This window comes from Parasteatoda tepidariorum, chromosome 2 (assembly GCF_982258835.1).
Source record: "Parasteatoda tepidariorum strain Cologne lab strain chromosome 2, Ptep-v5.0, whole genome shotgun sequence".
Classification (NCBI taxonomy): Eukaryota; Metazoa; Arthropoda; class Arachnida; order Araneae; family Theridiidae; genus Parasteatoda; species Parasteatoda tepidariorum.
The window spans coordinates 89,553,929-89,577,735 of record NC_141756.1 but is presented as its reverse complement, the minus strand read 5'-3'; the positions used below and the strand labels follow the sequence as shown (position 1 = coordinate 89,577,735).

General features: G+C 27.6%; 1 protein-coding gene across 2 annotated transcripts in view; it reads right to left on the bottom strand.

The window, feature by feature from the left end:
- Nucleotides 1-23,443, bottom strand: part of LOC107445732 (uncharacterized) — a 101,653-nt gene extending 78,210 nt beyond the window's left edge. Inside the window, exon 1 of one of the 2 annotated variants that reach the window (XM_016060211.4) lies at nt 22,789-23,443. In XM_016060211.4, coding sequence (XP_015915697.1) covers nt 22,789-22,956 — 168 coding nt within the window. In that variant the 5' untranslated portion in view covers nt 22,957-23,443. The remainder of the gene's footprint in view (nt 1-22,788) is intronic. The other variant, XM_016060210.4, reaches the window with a different exon arrangement.
- Nucleotides 23,444-23,807: the final 364 nt, after the last annotated feature.

The window sequence follows — 23,807 nt, the reverse complement described above, 5'->3', positions numbered from 1 at the left end:
AAATGTAGAAGATAAATGATTTGGAAAAGGACTCCGTCTCTCTGAAGTAATTTGTTTTTGGGAAAATAGTAATGCTATTTGGTAAGATTGCTAACAGGATCGTGTTACTTTTGTAGAAATGCTAGGTTGTTTGTCAAAGAAACCGATAAGCTGTTTTGTTTTCTTGACTCATATGTAAAAAGTAATGGTTGTTATATTAAGAAGCAAGCATTAATGTAGAGAAATAGCCTGCGTAAGGATAATTAACATGTGTAATTTTGGAAATGAATTTTAATCAAGACAACTAAAATATCTGTTCTATTTAACATACTTAAAAGGAAAAATTTTCTTTTCTAGATATTATTCTTGGCACATGTATAAAATATAATGATCATTAAAATGCGAAACTAACATAGAAAAATAGCATGTACAAGATAATTAAAATACGTAATATTTTAAGAATATACTTTAAGAATATAAATTAATAAAAACATCGAAAACGTTGGATAACAGGACATTGATCTTGTCGTAAATGCTCCTAAAACTTACACTCTCTCTCCAAACTGGAAAAGATATGTTTTGAATGATGTCTTCAGTTTGTATCCGTTTGCGAAAGATCTGGTTCAGAATGTAGAAGATAAATGATTTGGAAAAAGACTCCGTCTCTCTGAAGTAATTTGTTTTGGGGAAAATAGTAATGTTATTTGGTAAGATTACTAACAGGATCGCTTTACTTTTGTAGAAACGCTGAGTTGTTTATCAAAGAAACCGATAAGCTATTTTGTTTTCTTGACACATAAATAATAAATAATGCTTGTTATATTAAGAAACAGGCATTTATATTGAAAAATAGCATGCGTGGGGATAATTAAAACGTGTAATTTTCAAAAAGATTTTAATCAAGACATATGAAACAGCCAGATTGTATTTAACATATTTAAAGGAAAACTTTTCCTTTCTTAATATTATTCCCGACATATAAATGACTTTAAGAACATATATTTTTAAGAATATATATTACTCAAGACATTGGAAACATCTGGATTCCATTATTCATATAAAAGGGAATATTTTTGGTTTTTTAACGTTAAAAATATTATTGACTTATATATAAAATATACTGGTTTTCATATTAGGAAGCAAACGTTATAAAGAAACAGTTTGCGCAGAATAATTAAAACTTGCCATTTAAAGACTTTTAATCAGAACAAGTAAACCATCTGGATTGCATTAAGCGCATTAAGAGGTATAATTTTCGTCCTTTATAATTTTTCCTTTTAACACTATTCTTGACTCATAGATAAAACATGATGATATTTAAGCGAGTCAACAAACAGTAATAGAGCAAAACAATTTCTGTAAAGGAATTAAAATATGCAATTAAAAAAATGTATTTCAATCTGGACTTCTAAATTATGTAGATTCCGTTAAACATGATAAAGAGAAAAGGTTTCACTTTCTTCTCTTAATAAGAAAATTATAGTAAAAATGTACAAAATTAGAGAACACATATCTTAAAGTAGTAAGCATATTAACGTGCACTTTGGTTTTTAACTAAATTGGATTTAAACTAAATTGGATTTATTATGCTTCATGCTGAACAGAGTGTCTCTATATCAAATGCGAAACCTAAAATGAAATTTTAAGAATTTTGTATAGTGCTGTCAAAATAATTAAAAAATTTTAAAAAATCTATGTTTAGTTTAATCTAGGGGAAAAGTTTTTTGAGTACTTTAACTTTTCTTAGTATTTTCTTAAAAGGAAAAGGAAAAAATAAACTTAGCTTTAAAGAAAAAGAAAATTCCATGGTTTTCTTAAAAGCATCGTATTATTATTGCGCATTATTCAGAGTTACATACAGCACTGCTATCTAGAAAAAGAAGCATTTAAACTCATCATACATGCATAATTTATTTTTAATACTTAGTGTTAATAAAGGGTGCTAAAATTTGTTTAATTTAAAAATTTGAGTTATAATTATTGAAAATTATATTATAACCATTTAATAAAGTAATTAACAAGGACTAAGCTTCACGTAAGCCTTGATTATTTCTGCTACTAACACTATTTTTCTACTACAAAAACAGATACTTTGCATATTTTTATATCTAAAACAGATACTTTGTATATTTCATTAAATATTAAGATTGAAAGATATAAAACTATTACATATGTTTGTTATTCTTTGGTATCTGAAATAATTAGATATATCTTTCAAACTTCCTAAAAATTACATAAAATTATTGGAATAATTAAAAAAAAAAGTATGGATAATGTTTTCTATCTTTTAAATGATTTTTAATTTTTTCATAAAAAATACATATATACATATATTTTTGCAGATATTTTTTCACAAAATATTCAATATACATATATCATATTTAGTTCAAAATAACTAGGCATCTTCAATAAAGAAAATAAGTAGTGTAATATGTATTGCAATAAACATGCGAGTTTGCATACGGTACTACAATAAGTAGCAAGCTTTGAAAATCTTCTTTGTCAGGTTTGTAAACCACCACAATACATCTCAGTTCGTATTGAAATTTGATGTTGGTCTGTAATAGAAAGTACTACTAACCCTGCTCATTGCATTCAAGTCTAGTGAAAGATCAATAAGATTTATCTGCTCAAGCACGCCAATTTTGGCGCAAAATCGTCCTTCGCCAACTGCGACGATTAGGGAAAAAAACTTTGGGATATCATAAAGAAGACACACAACATCCACCCATAATATTTAATCCATATAAAGGGTATTCAGTAATTATCATCCTTTATCTATATCATAGAATTCTTACGAAAACTGAAATTAAAAATCTGCGCCATTGAAGGCCGGGGATTAATACTTAAATGAGAAAAAGAATGAAAACGTAGTCAGAAACTGTGAATTAGACGGGATCAAAAACATCAAAACATGTTTGATTTTCTGGTGAAAATGAAAGGACGTGAAAAGCTATCTAAAGCAAACACATTTAGATTCCCCAAATCAAATTGATTTTAATTCTGTCATCATCATTAATTATTCAGCGAGTTATGCTGATATTTTCGTTTCCTGCTGAAATATTTATCTGTGGATCCTAGAGTATACATTTTTAGACTTGAAAGTGTTCTAAAAGTAAAGAACAGTTGTATATATTTACGAATAGATTGATAAACTTTAAACGTATGATAATTCAAGTTACAAAATCAGACACAAAAACGAATATTTGTTAATAAATATGGCAATTTTTCTGAGAAATCTAATGTTTTTACGCTTAAATTAAAGGGGTAACCACAATCTGGAAAATGTGATCTTTATAGTTAAGTCAGAAAAGTGGTTAAAAGTTCAAGATCCTTAATGTTTATTTCACTGTTCGCTTTCTTAGCCATATCTATGAAAGTATTTAAGAAAATCAAGACATTTTTAGAAACAATAGTAAAACTCACCTATTCCAGGGTAATTTCAAGCAGAATATATTTTTTTAGGATTTAATTTAATAGTTTTCAGAGATTTTTTTAATTGAAAAGTATACAAGTTTTTACCACATTTAAGCTATGTGGTAAACTTAGAGTTGACCCTCAAATTCTTACGATTGCAGCTTTTTTTAGAGATTGCATCTTACTTTAAGATTGAAAGTTATAACGTTATTCCTTTTTCTTGCATTCTGCACACCTCCTACAACTGTACAATCAATCTCAAATTTGGAAAAAAATAATTTTAATAAGCGTCTAAATTGCACTTTCAAAATCTCTAAAATTTAATAAATTCCGGATCACAATACGGTTAAAAACATCAACACTCAGAGCGCAAGGTTTATCAGAAATTGAAACGAGACAAAAAATCTGATATACCGTGATTTTTGCAGTAACTATTACCGTAAATCACTGAATCACCCTCAATAAATAAATGTTATTGTAAAAATTACGGTTTAATATTTTACAATAAGAATGGATTTAAACTTAAAATGGATTTTGCAAATGATACACTCAAATTGCCGGTACTTTATTCGGTAATTTAATGAAGAATTTTTTACGATGCATGGGCCTAAAGCAATTTAAATATCTAACTCATTTCAATGAGTACGATTTTTATGAAATATTAATTTGTTGTTCCATAGCGTTATATTGTGAATAAATATATAATTTTAGTACTTATGGTATGTAACGCTTAAACTATATATAAGCAAATCAAACTTTTAAACAATCATTATTCTTTAAAAATAAATGAAAAATACCACAATATGCATTTAGATTATTTTTAAAAAAAATTCCTTTTGTGTAGAATTATAGCACAGATTACAAGCAATCTATTTGTTTTCATATTATATTATTAATTTTGAGTTCCTGAAAGTTTTGAACAATAACATCAACAGCCGTTAGATACCATCCCACCCATTAGATGCCATAAGGAACTAGGAGTGTTAAAAAATGGCAAAAAAAATACCATGAGGCACTATAAGTGCGTAGAGGGTATTTTTTTATATTTTTATTTTTTTCCTATTTATTTTTTATTTATTTGTATTTTTTGAAAAATTGAATAGAACGGCGAAATATTTCCTCCTTTTGACGAAATTCATTTCCTTGAAAAAGTGACGATAGTTAATTTGTCACTTTGACAAAATCTTTACTCGGAGCATATACCAAGAAATAGTTTTGGCAAAAATGAAGAAAGTTTCATGAAATATGAGTATCCATTTTTTTACAGTGTGCCCTATTTTCTCTCTTGGTTAAAACTTTTAGGGTATTTATACAAAACTTATGCAATAATATCATTAGACAAAATAATAAATTACACTAAAATTTTTGCAACGAATTTTATTTAAATTTAATTGCTGTCATAGTTTTAAGTTCTGATCTATGTTATGCTCCCACTTTTTAAAACTGCTGTTATATTAATGAAATCCGAGCCTACGCTTTAATAATGGTTTATCAGTGTAAAAAAATGAATACTTCACGAAACCTTTTTCGTTTTTGCCAAAAGCGTTTCCTGGTATGTGCTCCGAATAAGCATTTTGTCAATGTGACGAAGTCACTTCCGTCACTTTTTCGAGGAATCCCATTTCGTCAAACGTAAGGAAATACTTCGTCATTCTAGTATTGATCGTTTAGTCTTCATTTAGTTTCATACTTCCAGCTCTGTCATTCTAGGCAACAATCACTCTTAATATAGTACAATGATGTTCCGAGTTGAGGAAACATTTTCTTTATATATTTGAGAGTTCGCGCTTCGTCACAAATCGAGGGATTTCGTGACGAAATGATTTTCAAAGTCAGTGAAATATAGCTCAAAGATTGTTGAATCGTCAAAAATTAGAGTTTTGTTTCTACGAATGCGGTTAAGACCGAAATGCATGGATGTAAATATCTAGAATAAGATAATTTAATAATTTTGAACAGCAAAGAAATTAATTCTTCTCAATCAAAACAACTTAATCAGCGCAACAGAGAAAGCCATACATTTCAAAGATTTTCTTCATTCCCAAATAAGAAAACTAATTTAACTCAAAATAAATATCGTGTTTGAAGAATTATTATTAGAATGCTATTGAACTAAATATTGCTACATTTTACGAACATTTACTCAGAGCCATTTGATATTTTTCATTGAAAATTTTCGCAATCAGAATATGTTGATAATTATGACTAAGTTTCATCAATAAATAGATTTTGAACTTGTTAAATGAAGATAAATTATTAAAATTAAGCTTGCCTGATTTACACTGCGAACTTGTTCCACTCAATTTTACCTACAAATTTTAACTTCTTTCAAAAAATTTTAAAACTTCCATAAAGTTTCTTTGCACTTGTTCTGTCACGTTTTGTTTTACTTGAAAAAAAGGTTTTAATTTTCAAAATCAATATCTATGAATTATTTTGTCAATATTAAAGAAGATTCAAATATCTAGATTTCGAAATTAATATCTCTGAATTATTTTGTCAATATTAAAGAAGATTAACTGTTTCTTTTTTACACGTTGAAAAAAAATTTATTCCGCAAAATTTCATAAATAGAAGAACATTCCATTTTAAATTCCTGATGTGAATAGAATCTATTTTTTCTTAAAAAACCAAACGAGTATTTATTGATCCATATGCTTTTCAGAATAAAATTTTTCAGACATTAACTTACTTCCCTTTTTATTGGTTAAAAGCATTTCTTTGCAATAACTTCCGGAAAAAAAATTTCCTTAAAATAACCTTTCTTATTTCACATATTTCTTATTTCTACAATTTATTTAGTACCGGGGTTTTGTGAGTTTGAGGCTGGTTCAAACATCTGTGAACGTGTTGAGTTGGATTGAAAGTATGGGACTCAGAGGAGCTGTTGAATAATTTTGACTGGAATAAGGGGCCCCTGAATAATCAGCTATTTTTAATTTTACGGAAATGATTTGATTACTACATTTCATTAGAAACTTTAAGCTTTTTAAGCAAGCTAAATATTACATGTTTCATTTTAAAAAACTTTCTTTTTTAATTTAGTTTACAAATATTCTTGAAAATTGAAGTTGTTTTTATAAATAATGGAATTACTTTAATTGATTCTTAACAGAGCTATTAATAAAATACATAACAGGAAGCAAGTTGTGGGTAGTTTTGTTTTATAATACAAAGATGAAGTGTCACTTTACATTACAATACTTTTCTCTTTTCTTTCTTCCATTTTTTAAGAACACCTCTGGACTTCAATATTTATTCGGAGTAGTCCAAATTTAGTCTCTAACCTTGCATTAGGCTGTGGTGCTGTTTCCCGGTGACGCTTTCTCACGTCATCAGTCAGATACATTATAAATGGTTCTGTTAAAATATTTCTTTCATAATGATAAAAATAAAAAAACACAATAAAATATGATAAATTTTTTTTCTTTGATCTTTTCAATTTAAAATTAATATTGGGTATCTAAGTACTTAGGCCTTGACCTCAAAGAACGGCCTATCATAATAATTGGCTTTCAAGAGATATCACTATTCTAGGACCAGGAACAGTCCGATCCTGTTAAAGTATGAAGAAAAATCCTCAAAACTATTTTCAATGAAAGCAATCATTCTTAAAGTCTAACTATTTCATTTTTATGTGTAGAAATTAATTTTTTCCTGCAAATTTTCATAAAAAAAACCGTTTTAAATGTCTGAAATGAATAGACCAACTTTTTTTTAACTGCACACGTATTTTATGATCCATGCGCTTTTCTAAATAAAAATTTTTATATACTAACTTTCTTCTATTTTTTTCATTGGTTAAAAGCATTTATTTAGAATAAAAGCTGCAAATAATGAACCCTTTTTTTTTTAATTTTTGTTTAAAAATACTGATTTACAAAGACAGAAACTTATTTGCACAATTTATTCAATACTAAAACAGTATGAGTTTAAAGCTGGTTTAAAATCTGTGAACGTCTAATGAAAAAACCCTGAAAATTTATTTCAAAGAAAACAATCAATAAAAGTAAACTTTAGTGTTTTGTTTTGCATGTTCAAATAAACTTTTTCCTGCACACTTTCATAAAAAGGACAAACATCTTATTCAAAATTGCTGGGGTGTATAGAATAGCGTTTTCTAGCACGCGCGTAATTATATCTATTGATCCATACGCTTTTCAGAGCAAATGTTTTCAGACATTAACTTACTTCTCTTTTTATTGGTTGAAGGCATTTATTTGTAATAAAATTTATTAAAAAAGAAATTTTTACTTTAAAATACCATCCTCTAAAGGCGGAATCTTATTTCCTAAATGTATTCGGTTAAAGAGACTTATGAGCTTGAAGCTGCCTTAAAATCTGTGAAAGTATAACGGAAAAAATAAATCCCATCTTCATTTCCATTCCACGCACGATGCTGCATTATTCCACGGTATCGAATGATTTTTTTTCCCCTTCCCTCGTTGCCCGGATGAGATGACGGAAGAAAGCAAGTGGAGACAGCATCCCGTCTTCCATGTCGATCACACGAAACCCAACTCGATTGAATTGCCTCCGTCATCGCCATCCATTCTCAATATTCCACCCAAGAAGAAGAAAAAAGAAAGAAAGAAAAAAAGATGCCCACCGCAGACACAATTTGTCGAAAAATACTGCTGCATTCTCGGCGCCTCTCTTCAAATCACACGTCGTTGAACAAAATCGCAATTCCCTACCCTATTCAATCATAAAGAATGAGAGTGTACCCGGGTAAGAGGGGAGTTTGAAAAGGGAATTTGAAACGAGAAAGAGGGTGTTTTTAAATAGGATACCTTACTAAAACTTCATCCGAAAGTGTGTTTTATTTTTTCCTTATCCCCGAAAAATACATGCTTTGATTGAAGCATTTTAAAAGGAAGAAGAATGAATTTATCTTCCAAACCTGGAGGTGAAGTGGGTGTTATTCTTTCACAGGAGATAAAAATCTTTTCGAAGAACTTCGGTGTGTTCTATAGAAGGTCCTTAAGCTGGGTTTTAGGAGAAAAAGTTTTTCTTAATCTTTTCTTAGCAAAAATCTATGGATTTGAAAGAGCAGATTTTAATTGAAATTTTTATATTTTTTGGGATGCGAAAAGTTTCTAGAAAACGATAGTTTAAATTTGTAAAATAAACAGTGAAATTTTACGCCTCTTTAAGATTTATCGTTGATATTTTAAAGCCTCAAAATAAAAAGGACTCAAACGCTTAAATAATTGAAATGATGCCTCGATCTTCTTCTTTTATTGAGTAATAATAACATATATTTTATTTAGACTCTCCTTTTTTCATTAACTTATATTCTAGTTTAAAGAAACCAGTGCCCTTTATTTAAAGTTTATAAATTATAAATATATATATATATACATCTATATATATATATATATATATAGATATAAATATAAACATACAATAAGGAGACGAAAAGAATTAAAGAAAAAAGAATTCACGTGGAAGATTAAAAAAACTATACTTTAATATCAGGTTTTAATAATATTTAACATTAAATAATATTAAATAGATGTTAGCAGTATGTAAATGGACGTGCTGATCTCGCTAATAGCTGTATTTGCTAACTTTTGCGTTTCATTTTATTTATTTTTTTTGAATTTTCATTTTAATTTGGATTTTTCTTGAAAATTCATTTTATTTTGCATTTTTTATATTTTATGTTTTTATATTTAATGTTTTTAATATTTTGTATTTTTTATATTTTGTATTTTTCATATTTTCGTGATATATTTCGCGACATATTTCGCGATATATATATATATATATATATATATATATATATATATATATATATATATATATATATATATATATATATATATATATATATATATATATATATATATATATATATATATATATATATATATATATATATATATATATATATATATATATATATATATATATATAAATTTTTGGTCCCCTTCTGATTCAGGTTAGCACCTTGCTTCAGTTTTATCAATTGCTAATAATTCAAATACTAAATTTAAATGTAAGGATAATAGATTTTATTCCTCTTCTTTGTGTTTACATATATATATCCGGAGATTTCCGGACTATGTTGAATTTTAACAAATATTTATTTTTGCGACAGTCATAATAAAATAATCAATGCACTCATGCATGGATACGTGAGATTGACCATACGCTCGTTATGATTTAATAACAAGAGTTAAAATGGGTGCATTTAATGAAAAGGTGCTATGCACTACACGATGTCACCATTTAACAATTTGAGTATCCATGTTCATTTTAAAAAATCGTGAACTTTCTTTTCCATTTGAGCATCTTGCAAAACATAATTTAAAATAAATGCGGTGCATGAAAAAGTTTTGGATATTTTTTTTTCAACCCCAAAAAGTTAAGCGCGAAAAGTATGTTAAAATCTAAAGTTAGAAGAAACACCTTTTAAAACAATATTCTTTTTAGAGCATTTTGTTTAAATAGAAGAAATCACGACACTTTTTGGTTGAAAGTTGAGAAAATTTTAAAATTTAAAATTAATATATTTTTTATAAACGAAAAAAAGATAAGTCTTCCTGATTTATAATATTAATAGACATCACTCTTGATGTATTGATTTGCATTATTTTGCTATTTTTATTAAAAATGTAATAAAAAGATTACGTTTACTAACACAATGAAAACTTCAATAGCTTAAAAACTTCGACAAATGAATTTTTTTCAAACTTAATTTATGAAAAAGGGATGTAACGTAGCAGGTTCCCTCGTGCTGTTCCTTGTCAAACACTAAATCTTCTACAAATGTGCTCCTCTCTAGACTTTTGTCCATTTGATTATGAAAATCTCTTTATCAACTATTGAGAACCAATATATATCGGAAATTTGGACACACGTATATACTGACTATTCTCTGATGAATGACGTGAAAGAAGCAGGCGCGGGAGTTTTCAATTATCTTTTTTTTCCTTTTACATCCCTGTTTGTGCTCATCTCTCTCATTTGACGGGAAATTGGAGCTGTTTATATTGCCCTGTAGCAAACGACTGATACGAAAATATGTTTTCAATCGAGTTGAGATTCTCTAAGATACTAAATCTGCTTTCCAAACTCTAACAAACAATAACGAGACTGCTAACTCGCGTACCTTCAACTGTTAAAAATATTCCGAAAGATCAGGTCAATTTTGTTATTTTGCAGAAGATTCCTTCGCTCTGTGGAACGAAATGGCTGCTTTTCTAACAAAGAAAGAAACGACAGTCATCGCGACTCTTCAGGCTTTTGTCTTTTCACTCGATTTTTTTTTTTTAATTTAAACGACTTAAAACTCCTCATGCACCACAAAGTATAGCATGAGGCTAACGAGTACAGTTGTTGTACTCGATTTTTCACTCGATTGAAGTATAAATAAAAAAAATGGAAATTCTCAAATGTATGCCTTTACACGGAGAACAAATAATTGGATATACACCTTCATATGGACGATCTGGTTCCAGACTGTCCTAGAATTGCAGGTGTTGCATTTTTTAGACTCTTTAGACTTTTGACCGGCAATGATTGTTTGCCTGTCTACTTGCTTTGTTTTAAATTTATAGACTCTTTTTTACATTATTTATACAACTCTGAACAAGTTTTCAAAACTGATAATCTGGACAATTGCAAAGCACTTACAAATTTAATGATCAGCCTCAAAAGTATTAGAGAGCTTCAGAAATAATTGATGAGCTCGAGAACTAATCATTATAGTCAAAGGTTAGCATTTGACAACATTTGGCAACAACAACTTAGTTCAAAAACACACCTCAGTAAAAATTTTTAAAAAAATACACTTTTTCCCCCTAAGCCTACTTTTCCTAGCTATAACAGAAAAAATTAAAATAAAACGAAGTATTGAAACATAAACTGCTACTTCTAAAATTGGTGAACTTTCTTGAAGCACTTCTGAGAGTTCGTATTTAAATGAATGAAAATAATACATTTATAATTTCAGATATTTCGAACTAAAATAATTCATAATACAATTGAATTTTATGTCTTCAAACAATTTAAATTCATAAACAATTTAAATTCATAAACAATTTAAATTCTTAACGTACATTTTCGAAATTAATAATAACATGACGAAAGCTTATTAAAATCACAAAAGAAATAATTTGAATAACAGTTATAACAAAACATCTAGAAAACATGCATTCTACTACACAATGAAAAATTTGTTTGCAAAATTATGCAATTAATTAGAATGCAATTTATTAGAATTATTCAATTTATTAGAATTTTAATTGTTTTCAAACAATTTAAATTTTTAAACAACGTACTTTTTCGAAATTACTAATAACATGACGAAAGCTTATTAAAATCACAAAAGAAATAATTTGAATAACAGTTATAACAAAACTTCTAGAAAACATGCATTCTACTACACAATGAAAAATTTGTTTGCAAAATTATGCAAACATTCAAAAAAACTTTCTGATTTATGGCTATATACCGTAATGCTTTAAAGATATATGACTTCATTTGCTTTATGCATGCTTGAAAAGTGTCATTTGGTACACTTTTCTTTCTTTGCTAATGACTTTCCTGGCATAACAGAAAAGAGAAAACTAAAGTTTGGACATTAGAATGAAACTTGCTCTTAACACGGCAGCCCATTAGACGTAGGAGGAGGCGCGTGATGCCTCCCCGTGACATAAAATCAATTTTTATGAGTTGTGTCTTGTCACTTTGAGTTTGTCGTGTTAGTATAAAACTGACAGTGGACTTGACTCAAAATATATTACATTGAAAGGAAAATACGTCGACAAATAAGGACACCTAGTAAGACAAATTATGAAAGGTACGCATGAAATGAGGGGAATTTTAAAAAGCTCTTTAAAGTAAAATTACGAGCAGATGTCGTTGGCACATACAAAATCTTGTTTTAGTATTTCTTTATGGTGATTTCAAAAATTAAGATGACAGAAGCAACAAAAATTCTATTAGTTACTATTTGTCTACTGTGTAATATATTTATATACTTGTGGTGGGCAAAAATTAGTTTAAAGTAACAACAAAATATTAAATAAATAATCTGAAGAAACTGAAATGGTAAGACATTACCCGATTAAAAACTTCTATCGCTTCAAAATGGGAAATAATATAAACAGGAAATAACAGTCGACTTTTTTCAAGCGCTCAAAAACAAGCACCCATTTTTAAAACTTGGCAGGTGTGAATGAGAAGAAAAAATGATTTTAAATATAAAGCGAAAAGTTGCCAACGAAAGCAAGTCACATCAGCTCATCTTGATGCCTGGGAATTTTGTTTTATTCATACAAATGCTGATTCCATTGTAAACGACATTAATTCCTTACCACCTCTTCATATCACGTGGAAAGGCATCTTACCCTGATTTGCCCCGTTCGGCCACTGTGGGTTTTCTTGTTCTGTTTTTAAAATTTTTTCTCTCTCGGCTACTGTGGTTTTTCTAACTTTGGTTAATTAAAAATCATTTTCTTTTAATGGTAATCAGTCTTCATCTTATTTTTGTTGGAAATAACGCTATTTAATGAAGTATAATATTTCATTGGTAATAACAGACATCGAATAAGTTGCTATTGATAGATTAAAAATAGAATCAAAAATAATTTCTGCCTTATTATGATGATCATTTTTTTTTAAATCACCGTCTTTGGGAGCAGAAAAACATACATTAAAAAACTTCACATAGCGTTTCTAGACCTAGGTTCATCTCTGCGTTAGGGATACATACATTAAAAAAACTTCACATAGCGTTTCTGGACCTAGGTTCATCTCAGCGTTAGGGGTTCGGGGAGTTCGAGGGTGGTTAAATAGGGTATATTTTATAAGTAAAAAAAGGAGTTTTTAAAACATCAACGAAGTAGGAGTTACTCTATTGTTTACGCTATTAGTAAATAGTGTAAACAATATTTTTAGTGCTCAAAATATTTTTTTCTACTTCAGTATTAATTCTAGAGAAAAATTTAATTTGTTTCAAAAATTGACAATTTAGGTCAAATTTCACAATCAAGTAATAATTTTCAAGTAAACAAATTTGGAACAAAGCATGTATGATTACTCATTTTATGTTAAATGTATCGATCTACATGTTTTATATTCCCGCTTTTTTAATACAGAACGTTGTTAATGAGAAAAAATTCTTATTTTTAGTTACGATTTTTCTCTTTGAAGAGTAAAAACTTAGCTTATTCATAGTGATACATTATCACGGCGACTAAAACAAAATAAAACCTCTGTCGGCATTTTTTTCCGTATTGGGCTTGTTATTTCTTAACTACTGAGAACTAATGTGACCTTGATTTACTACAGTGGATTAAATATCCTCATGTAAAAAATAAATAAAGAAAAAAAAACATGTTAAATTAGAAAATAAAATGAAACAGTATACTTGTCTTTAGCATTTTAACCTAAAAATAGGAAACATTCAACAGCGCTTCATTTACATTTTTTGAAGGTGCCTAAAAAAATCCAGCGACAAATAAAAAATAATTAATTTTTTCGGGTGAAAATACTTCCATACGATTTCTTTTTTATTTTGACAAAAAATTGCAGCAAAGCAGTGATAAAATGTGACTGTTTGCTTTTTTTTATCGATAAAGTGTAAGATATTCTTTGTTAATTTTTTATTTTATGCTTCTTCTCGAATTTTTCTTTACCGAAATATACTTGATTTAGTACAACGGGTGAAATGATCAAAATAAATAAAAATAAATAAATTTGTAAAAAATAAATACCATATTAAATTAGAAAATAAAACTATACAGCGACTATACTTGTCTTAATTATTTCAATTTAAATGTAAGAAGAATTAAATTACTTTATTTATATTTTCAAGGACACTCCATAGACAAAAGTTAGCAACGTGGAAAAGTTAGAAATTTTGGATGAAAATTGCACCACTGTCTCTTTTATTTAATCTGCAAATTGGGGATAGGCAGAAAAAAAATGTAATTTTACTTGATACCATGTAGCATTATGGTGATCATTAGCGAAATAAATGTTTAAATATAAAAAAATAGGTTAAAAAAATTACTTCTACTGACAAACCTACTCTCAAGATCTTCTTAATTGTATAAGTTAAGCATTGTAGTATTTCACAAAGCCATAATAAACTTTTAATGATACTTACAATATTTTTTTTCAGTTTTTATTAATTACTAAACTGCTTTGTGGAAAATAAATTATCTAACTACCATTTTCTCAGTTTCTATTATTTTACGTCGACTTGTAAATTTTTTCATAAAATATTATAAAGTTGAGTAGGGTAAACTAACCAGTGAAGGAACACTTAAGCTTCGCTTGCCTTTTAAAAAATCATATTAATTTCAAAATTCGTAATCTTAGTTAAATGACAGTGTCAACATATTTACTACTAATTGCAAATTACGTAAAAAAATTTTAGAGAACTTGCATAATATTGTTTTAAAGTTTTGGAGGTTCAAATAACAAGTAGTAAGAAGATCAAGTGAAGGAACAGCTCTTAGCAGTGAAGGAACACAAAACACTTAATTTTGGTTATTTTTTTCAATGCTCTTTATGAATTTATATGCCATACAGATATCTAAAAACAAGCCTATTCTTTAAATTATAACATACAAATACTTGGCAAATGCTAACTTTTTTTGTAATCATGAATTGTAAAGTAAAGTGTCAACATATTAACACATACTGTTCATTCACTGGGAAATCTATACCCAGTAAAGGAACATGCCTGCTCCTTCACTGGTTAGAAGTTGTTTTTTGTATTTTTAACATGCTTTTGATGCAAAACATCACTAAAGGTATAAGAAAATTAAAGTTTTTCTTTCATTTTCATTAACTTAGAAAAAACCCAGTGAAGGAACACTTGTTCCTTCACTGGTTCTTCATCGTTTGGTGATCCAGTGAATAAACACCCTCATATCTCAGTACTTTATTACGCTATGATGCTTAAAAAAAATAAAACGTAACTTAAATAACTATATTTTGAATTCTTATTTTCACAGTGAGAAAAATAAAACTATTACATGCAATTAATTCCACTTCAAACATAAAAATACAAACACTCACCTTATAATTTTTTCAAAGAAGCAAGGTGTTGCAGAGATAATAACAAATTTAAAAATTTTTCGAGAGAAGTCTATGTGACCAGGTAATCCAAAACATTGCTAGATGACTTCCTACTGTTTGGCAGTGAGCTATTTTTACTCATCAATCTAAAGAAAAACTTTCAAATTCTTATTTTTAATCAATATATATGAAATGTTTCTTCACTGGGTAGTGTTCCTTCACTGGTTGGTTCACCCTGCTTGAGTATTAAATACGTGATAAAAACATCAAATATTTAAAGAAACTTATAAACTGAACAATACTATTTTTAGATATTTTGGTAAGTGTATAACTAAGATTCTGAAACTAGATGATTTACTCATCAACCACAATAAAAGTCAAAAATATTGTTTGAACTATTAATAAAACATCTTCAAAAATAAGATTTTTGAAGAAAATTTAAAATGCTTGTTTTTTTATACTGAGCACGTGCGTAATAAATACTCGTATATATTTAAATGTACTGAGCATATTTCATTCAAACTGTAATAAAAAAATCCACTTTGATACAGTTTCTTCAGGGAAAAAAAAACTCCTCCAAAATTTTCTTTCTCCGAAATTTCTTTCTCTTTACCTCTTAAAAGAAGCAGCCAACTAATGATTTATAGCACCAATAATTCTTGATATTTCTCCCAAGAGAAAAATAACTTTTAATCTTTATAAAAGAAAAATAATAGGATGCCATTCTCATTCACGTATTCACATGTCAATCAGTAGAAATTTTTTACTTTTATTTTATTTCTCTAAACAATGTACACTAAAGTTATCTGTACTAAATATTCCCCCATCAATTTTTACAATTTTTGCAATCAATTTGTACAGTTTTATATGTAAAGATTGATATTTTTAAATTAGTGATATATAATTTAAAATAATTTTGAATGCTAAGTATTTTTTTTTAAATTTTTCAATTTAAAAATATGTAATCTTAGTATAAAAATAGCTATAATTAAGATATGCAATTTTCCTTGATACAATGTCAATTATCTCAAATTACTGTTAGTCAAGGTACACATACAAATAGAGCACAGTTTTTTTCACTTAATACAAATACTAAACAAAATACCTATATATTATGTGATTAAAAGTTTTAACTTTTCAGAGATTTTCCTCGCATAAAAAGAATAAAATTCTTAAAAAATTTTCATAAGAAGGTTTGTACGTCTTTTATTGAATAATTTGCTTTCAAACTAACCAAAATTTAATATAGGAAATCTTTCGCGTGAACCGATATACATACTTTCTTTTTACAATATAAGTACATGTAGTATTTTGTCATTACAAACTTAAAATGGATTACGTAATAACTAATTTTTAATAAAAATTTTTGTAATGTTTTTCCTCTCGTAACTAAGGCATGTGCAAACTCTGTGAATATTTATGATCTACTCTAGTGAATATTCTTTTATTCCAAGTAAATTCATTGATTCTTCTGAAAATTTAATGAGGCAATTGCCTTAAAACATAAAACAAATTTCGAAATTAATTAGCATAATTCACATTTCGAATTTCCTTCATGAATGTTTAATAGATATGTTTGGAGGTAACATATTTTTTTACGCATCTGAAACGAAAATAAAATATAGTTAGTTTTTAGTCACATATAACGAAAAGAATATCAAATCTAAAATTGAAAAATAAGTCGCAAACTTAATCTTAAAAATGAACAAACTAATATGATATTCTTTTACGTTTGAGGACTTTTGATTAGACATTAAGTTTAATGTATTACACATATATTAATTTCGTATAAGAATGAAGTATACATAGAAAATAAAATAAAAATTCATGAATGCGAAAGAATTTTGCTTATAAAATTTTCGTCACATGCAAAAAGAACATTTTTGCGCATTCTTTAGCTTTGTAGCTTTAATTATTTATTTATTTTAATCTTTAAAACTTCCCAGCACCCATACTTAAGACCTTACACTCTTCACAAATATATCTTTGTGACACATATTCATAACTCAAAATGCTTGTTACTATTCTTCTTAAAGATTTAGTTTACAATAAGCTTTTGCAACCTCTTTATCTGTTAGATTACTTTTTCCTTAATGAAGATTTAAGCAAATTGCACATGCATATTTGCACATTCTTTAGCTTTATTTATTTATTTTAGTTTTTAAAACTCCCCGGTACCCATTCTTGAGACCATATACTCTTCACAAACATATCTTTGTGACACATATTCATAGTTCAAAATACCTGTTACTATTCCTCGTAAAGTTCTAGTTTACTATAAGCTTTTAAAACTTCTTTATCTATTAGATTACTTTTCTCTTATTGAAGTATTTTAGCAAATTTCAATTATTTTAGGCATCTGCTCAAAACCTTAAGATATTAGTTTCAAATGGAAATTAAAAATTTTCCAACAAACGTAAATTTTTTTTGGATTATTAGTTAATATTTTCAATTAAAATTCCGTCTTTTCTAGTACATTTTCGTATATTCTGCTTTAAATGTACTTTAAAATCTGTGTTGTGATACGTATCCAACTTTGGTGCTAAAATGCTCCAAAAACTATGTAAGTGAATACTTTATTTTAAGTTAATACCGAATCGCGAGTTCATATACAATTTTAAAGAGCACAGTTTCTAAATGTCATCTTATGACAAATCTTACATAAAGATCGATTCTATTTATTCCATTCATAAATTGCTTCCGCCAAATTTGGCGTGCGTTTGTAAGCCGTCAGGTGGCAAAGGTAAATTTTTTTACAAATTGAAGGCGAAAATTTACCTCGTTCACTGCTGAACGTTTTGCTAAATCAACGCTTCAGTTTTTTTAAGCCTAGTTTGAATTCATAATAATATACACTCTCTTGGCTTTGTGCATGTTTGCTTGAAAAACTAATTTTATTGTAAAAAGTATTTTACATATACATCCTAAATTAATGATTCTTTATCTTAGGAATAATTTTACGGAATCGTCCTTACTGAATCTATTGAATATCTATCATATCTTACAGTAATTATAAATTTTAATACTTCTCCGGGATAAAACTGGTGGCAGGGACTTTACATCATGTTATTTACTGTATCAATTCGGTGTAAAGTAGATAACACCAGTTTTAGTGTTTAGATATTCTAAACTTTTTTATAGTCTGAGGAGAAAGACTTTAAAAACAAATAAAACCATTTCTTTTCCTTACCGATAAGGTTTAATGAAAAATCTCTTCAGATAAACAATTTGGAAAACTATAAAAAAAGATATACTAAAATTGCAAATCGAAATAGAATTTTTTAGAATTGGATCAAAAAACCTTTTTTTTTAATAGCTTTTTAGCCTTCAAGGCGATAAAAAGTTGTCACTGTGGTCAGATATTCAATAAAAGAATTCTTCGTCTAATGGAAAAATATGTAGGTCTCCCGAAACATGCCCAAGATTTCGTGTTTTTTTTTTTTTTTTGGTCAAAAGTGTATATTTAAAATTTTAGAAGCATAAATGCATTACAAATTATAGTTTGCAAATAACGTTTAGATTCTAAAATATCATTAAAAAATTAAAAAATTACAAGTGAATAGTAAAAGCTAGGTCTCTGGAATCCACATGAAAACCTTAATTTTCATTTTCAAACACATATGTTTTCATTTTCCTGATTAAACTTTAGATTTGTTTTAAGCTTAAATTCTTGATTAGGTTTGGATTTTCATCTGTATTTTTGATGGTACAACTCATATATAATTTTTTTAAGATTTTTGATCTTGAAAAACAAACTTTTTATGACATTTATGCTTTAAAAAAAGACTAAAGTTGACGTTAGTTGGAGTCAAAAATCTCAAAAGACTAACGTTTTTTGACTCGGATATTTTTTAATTTAAATTTTTACCATTACATTCCATTTTACTGATCCATTTCATGTTACGAAACAAACAAACGGTGTACCATAATTTTTTAAGGTAATAATTACCGCGGAATCACTGAATCACTCTAATTAAATAAATACTACTGAAAAAATTACTATATAATATTCACGATAAAGTGGATAGTACGGATGATGCACCTAAAATACCAGTACTTTATGCGGTAATTTGATCCTGTATTTCTTACAGTGCATTTTCTTAAATCCCTTAACGTATTTTCTTAAATTAGTCTTTTTTGAAAAGACTTTAAAAGTCAACAATTATTTTTACAAGATTGTCTATAAATTTAAAATAATGGTAGTAAATTGTCGTTGAATGTATTTTAATTTTCTAAAAACCAATTTATCGTTAAACGTTCTGAGTGAGAAGATATCACCTGAAAACTTAAATCAGTAATATAATCATCACTCCCGACCTCGAAGTCTGAAACTTTGCCCCATAATGATTATGCTTAGCGTTTGAAATAGTAAAGAAAATTAAGTACAAAGTCTCTTGCTATCGTCGTTAAATTTCATTTGAAAAATAAAAGGGTATATTTTTTTTCTATTTTCTTAAACACGCATTTTGACCTGTGTCCATTTTATTAAACATGTATTTCAAACTATGTTCAAAAGAGCTATGCTCATCGACGGGATATTAGAGGACGAGGAACAATATATGATATGTAACTTTTTTTTGCTATACAATCTTGCTTCGCTTATTTCTTTTCTTAACGATAAGATTTATAGACTTGCATAACCTTTGTCCTATATTTTTGTAAAAATATATGGTATTTACCATGTTTTTGCTACAGTTGTCTTTTAGTTTGCGATTAAGAAGAAAGCAAGCATTTTTCTCCAGAAGACAATTTATTATGGATCGAGAGAAAACATTTGAAAAAGGTCATACTTTTTTGAGTGAATTTGACAAAAAAAATTTATTACATAACGCAAGTAATTTCTTTTATGTTAAAGAAAAAATATGTAGTTTGAAAGAATATTTAATGATTTACTTAGCTCTCAAAGTATATAAATACTATAATATTAGAAATGCAACCTGTAGGAAAAATATAATGCTTTGAGTTTTTTCATTTAGATAGGTTTTTTCATTAGATTTAACTGTTTTTGAAAACGAAGGTCTAGAACGAAAGTTAAACGCAATCACACTTTTAGCCCTTAAACAGTTGAACTTAGCCTCAGTGACAAGTATGATTGTTTTCTTGTAAAGAAGTTCACTATATTTTCTTTTATTTCGTTAAAAAATAAGTCGCAAACACGGTTACAAAATTTAATCCCTTTCACACTTTAAACCATTAAATTGTTAAACTCAGTAAGTGGATGGTAGAATTGCCTTCTTGCAAAATAAATAACTGTGCTTTATTTTGTTACGTAATACATCACAAACTCGTTTACAAAATTTAATCGGTGCTACACTTTTAACCCTTAAAACACAGAATTTGACATCGATGAAGGGTAGGATCACTTCCTTGCAAAACAAACAACTAAACTTCCTTTTATCATAAGACAAAAACTCGTTCACAAACTTTTGTCAGAGTCACACACACGTTTAACTCTTAAATCATTGAACTAGACTTCAATGCAAGGTAGAGTTGCTTCTTTTAAAATCAAGCCATCATTCCCCATTTTATTATTTAATATGACACAAGCTCGTTAACGAAGCTTGATTATAGTAAGGCTTTAAGAACTTAAGCACTTAAACTTGACTTTAAGGCAAAGTAGGGTTGTTTTCATGGAAAACACTCTCTCCGGAATTTTCTCATGTTAATCAATTAAATCAAACGTCCATAGAGAAATTGTCTCGGGAATTTGAAAATAGTTCGACGATTTATTGAGCTGTTTGAGAAACAAAAAAATTAAAAACTAAAAAAAAAAACTGCGTCATGTAACATTTATATCATTCTCTATAGTAACAATATACTTTATAGATTTTATAGACTTTTATTGCCTTTTTAAAATATTTAGACTTTTTTTGATACTATCCGAAATTGGACTTATTTTTTAAAACATTTGCAAAATATATGATTATGATTTAAATTCTTTGATAGATTAAATCGATAACATATTTAATAATTCCATAACTCTTATATTTAATATTACTTTAACTTACAAATGTATTTTTTTGAGTACCATAAGAAATATTTTAATTTCAAAAAAATACCGTGGATTTATTTTAGCGATACCGGGGTTATTTTGTCAAGTGTTTTTCTTGATTAAATTTATATATACCAAAATCTCTAATATTACGCCAATAATTAAAAAGAACATAAGATATAACAAAATATTTTGCGCATGTACTCTCATTTGATACTTAATAAATTTGTGAATATAATACTAAATTTGGATACTTCAATATTTTTTTAATTTCAAGTTATGTAAAGTAAACACGGTAGAATTGACATACATTATCGGTTTCATATTTAACTATTCATAATGTCTTATAAGTATACACTTGCAGCATATTATCAAGCAAAACTGCATGTTGTTTTTATCTATCTGCAATTTCCAATAAAATCAAGGAAAAAACGCATTGAGAATCTTCAACACATTGAAGTATCATAGTTTTTTTATCCCAAAAATAGTTTTACTACAAGATCGATTTTGTATCAAATCATTCAATTTTCATCATTCATTTTTTTGTATCAAATTAATAATTTGACATTCAAATACATAGGAAAAAAATTGAATTCCTTATGCTCTCCTCCCGTATGCTTGCTATTTGTTTCCAATTTTACCTTTAGTGTGTTTTTTTGTACTTACATTTTATCTGTACAAAAAAAAATTATAACAAAATAGTGGTTATATTTGATAACAAAATGGTGTCGAAGAACGAGGTTAAGTATAAGGTATTGTTCTATTTCAATGATATTAACAGATAACTATGTCAAAAAGAAAAAAGAGAAGTGGAAAAAAGGAAAATAGAAAAGTTCTCAATAAAGAAGAAAAATACAGTAATATGATTGTCATAAAATATGTTAGCGTACTGAATTAAACTAAACTTCAATTATTAATTTAAGTTAAGATTCATTATTTTCCATAAATAAATAAATATTTTTTTAAGACTTCTTCTTTCTCGTAGTAATATAAACTTCCTAAAACATTTAGATTTAGTTGAATAGGATTTAACATACATAGGTATAGGGTTTAATTTCTCTTTTAATTCACAAAAAAAATTATTGCTCTTTTAATTTCCATACTTCATACTTTTTAAACCTTATAACCCGATATCCATAGTTCAAATTATCCGAAAACATGGCACAACTCATACAAATTTAATGGCTAATTTTTCTAAATTGGGTTAAATTTGTTCTTATTATGGTTCAAAATATTGTTTATTGGATTCAAAGTTTAATTAATGATAGTTAATAACTCAGAAAACTGTTCACATTTTACATTATTTTAAAATTAAAATAAGCAATGTGATAAGAATATGAAAGTATATCACTTACATTTGAAGAATTTAAAGTGAGAGTAAATGTCTGTTTCTCAACTCTCCATTCGACTCTTGAATTATTTTTATTTCGAACACACTCTGGAAGAGAATCCACTGCTGTAGATACAGTCTCCAAACTTACGTAAACCAAAATTAAAATCCACAAGAGCTTTAAGCTCTCCATTGCTTAGAACAAATGAAACGGTAAATGAAATCGTCTGCGTTTAAAGTTTTCAATATAAAATCGTCCGTAAGTAAAAACACAATTTTTAGCAAACGATTAATTTTCAGTATTTTGCATTTGAAAATATTTATAAACTTTTCTCAGTTCTTAAAAAGAATTGAATATCGTTTCAAGTAGAATTTTTTTAATGAATTTAATCCGTAGAAATGTTTAAAATTTTAAATCATATTCTTCATTTTTCTTTATTCAGAATATTTAAAAAAAGCATTTATTTGTTATTTTCAATGATAAATTCATTAGAATTTTAACTTGATCTTTCCAACATCACAAAACTTTTGATGCAGTTATCGATGAACTGAATCAAACGAAATCCTGCAGTTGCAACACAAAACAAGCCTCGCCAGAAGTGCTTATCGGAACAGGATTTGCGACCGTGTTTCCCGCTCAAAATCCGGGCTAGAAATGATTTCTCACCCAGCCATCCTTCGAAAGGGAACACCAGGAAAAGCTCTTACTCTCCCACTTTCTCCTGCTTCTCCGGTTTTGGGGTTTTCCGGTACAGGGAAATAAATTCAAAGAACGCTGCCTGGAAATAAAAAAAGTTTATGGTCTGAAAAAGAGAAGAAAAAAATTTAAAACACAAAAACTCAAGGAATAAAAGAACTTAATTACCATAAAGTATTTTTAATGAAAAAACAGTCACATAAATTGTTTCACCCTTAGATTTAGAGATATGTCTCATTACACTGACTCTCTTACATACAATTTTACATTCTCTTACATACAATTATATACAGTTTTATTTTTAAAAAAAACTTTAAACTACTTGATATTATTAATACAATTTTTAA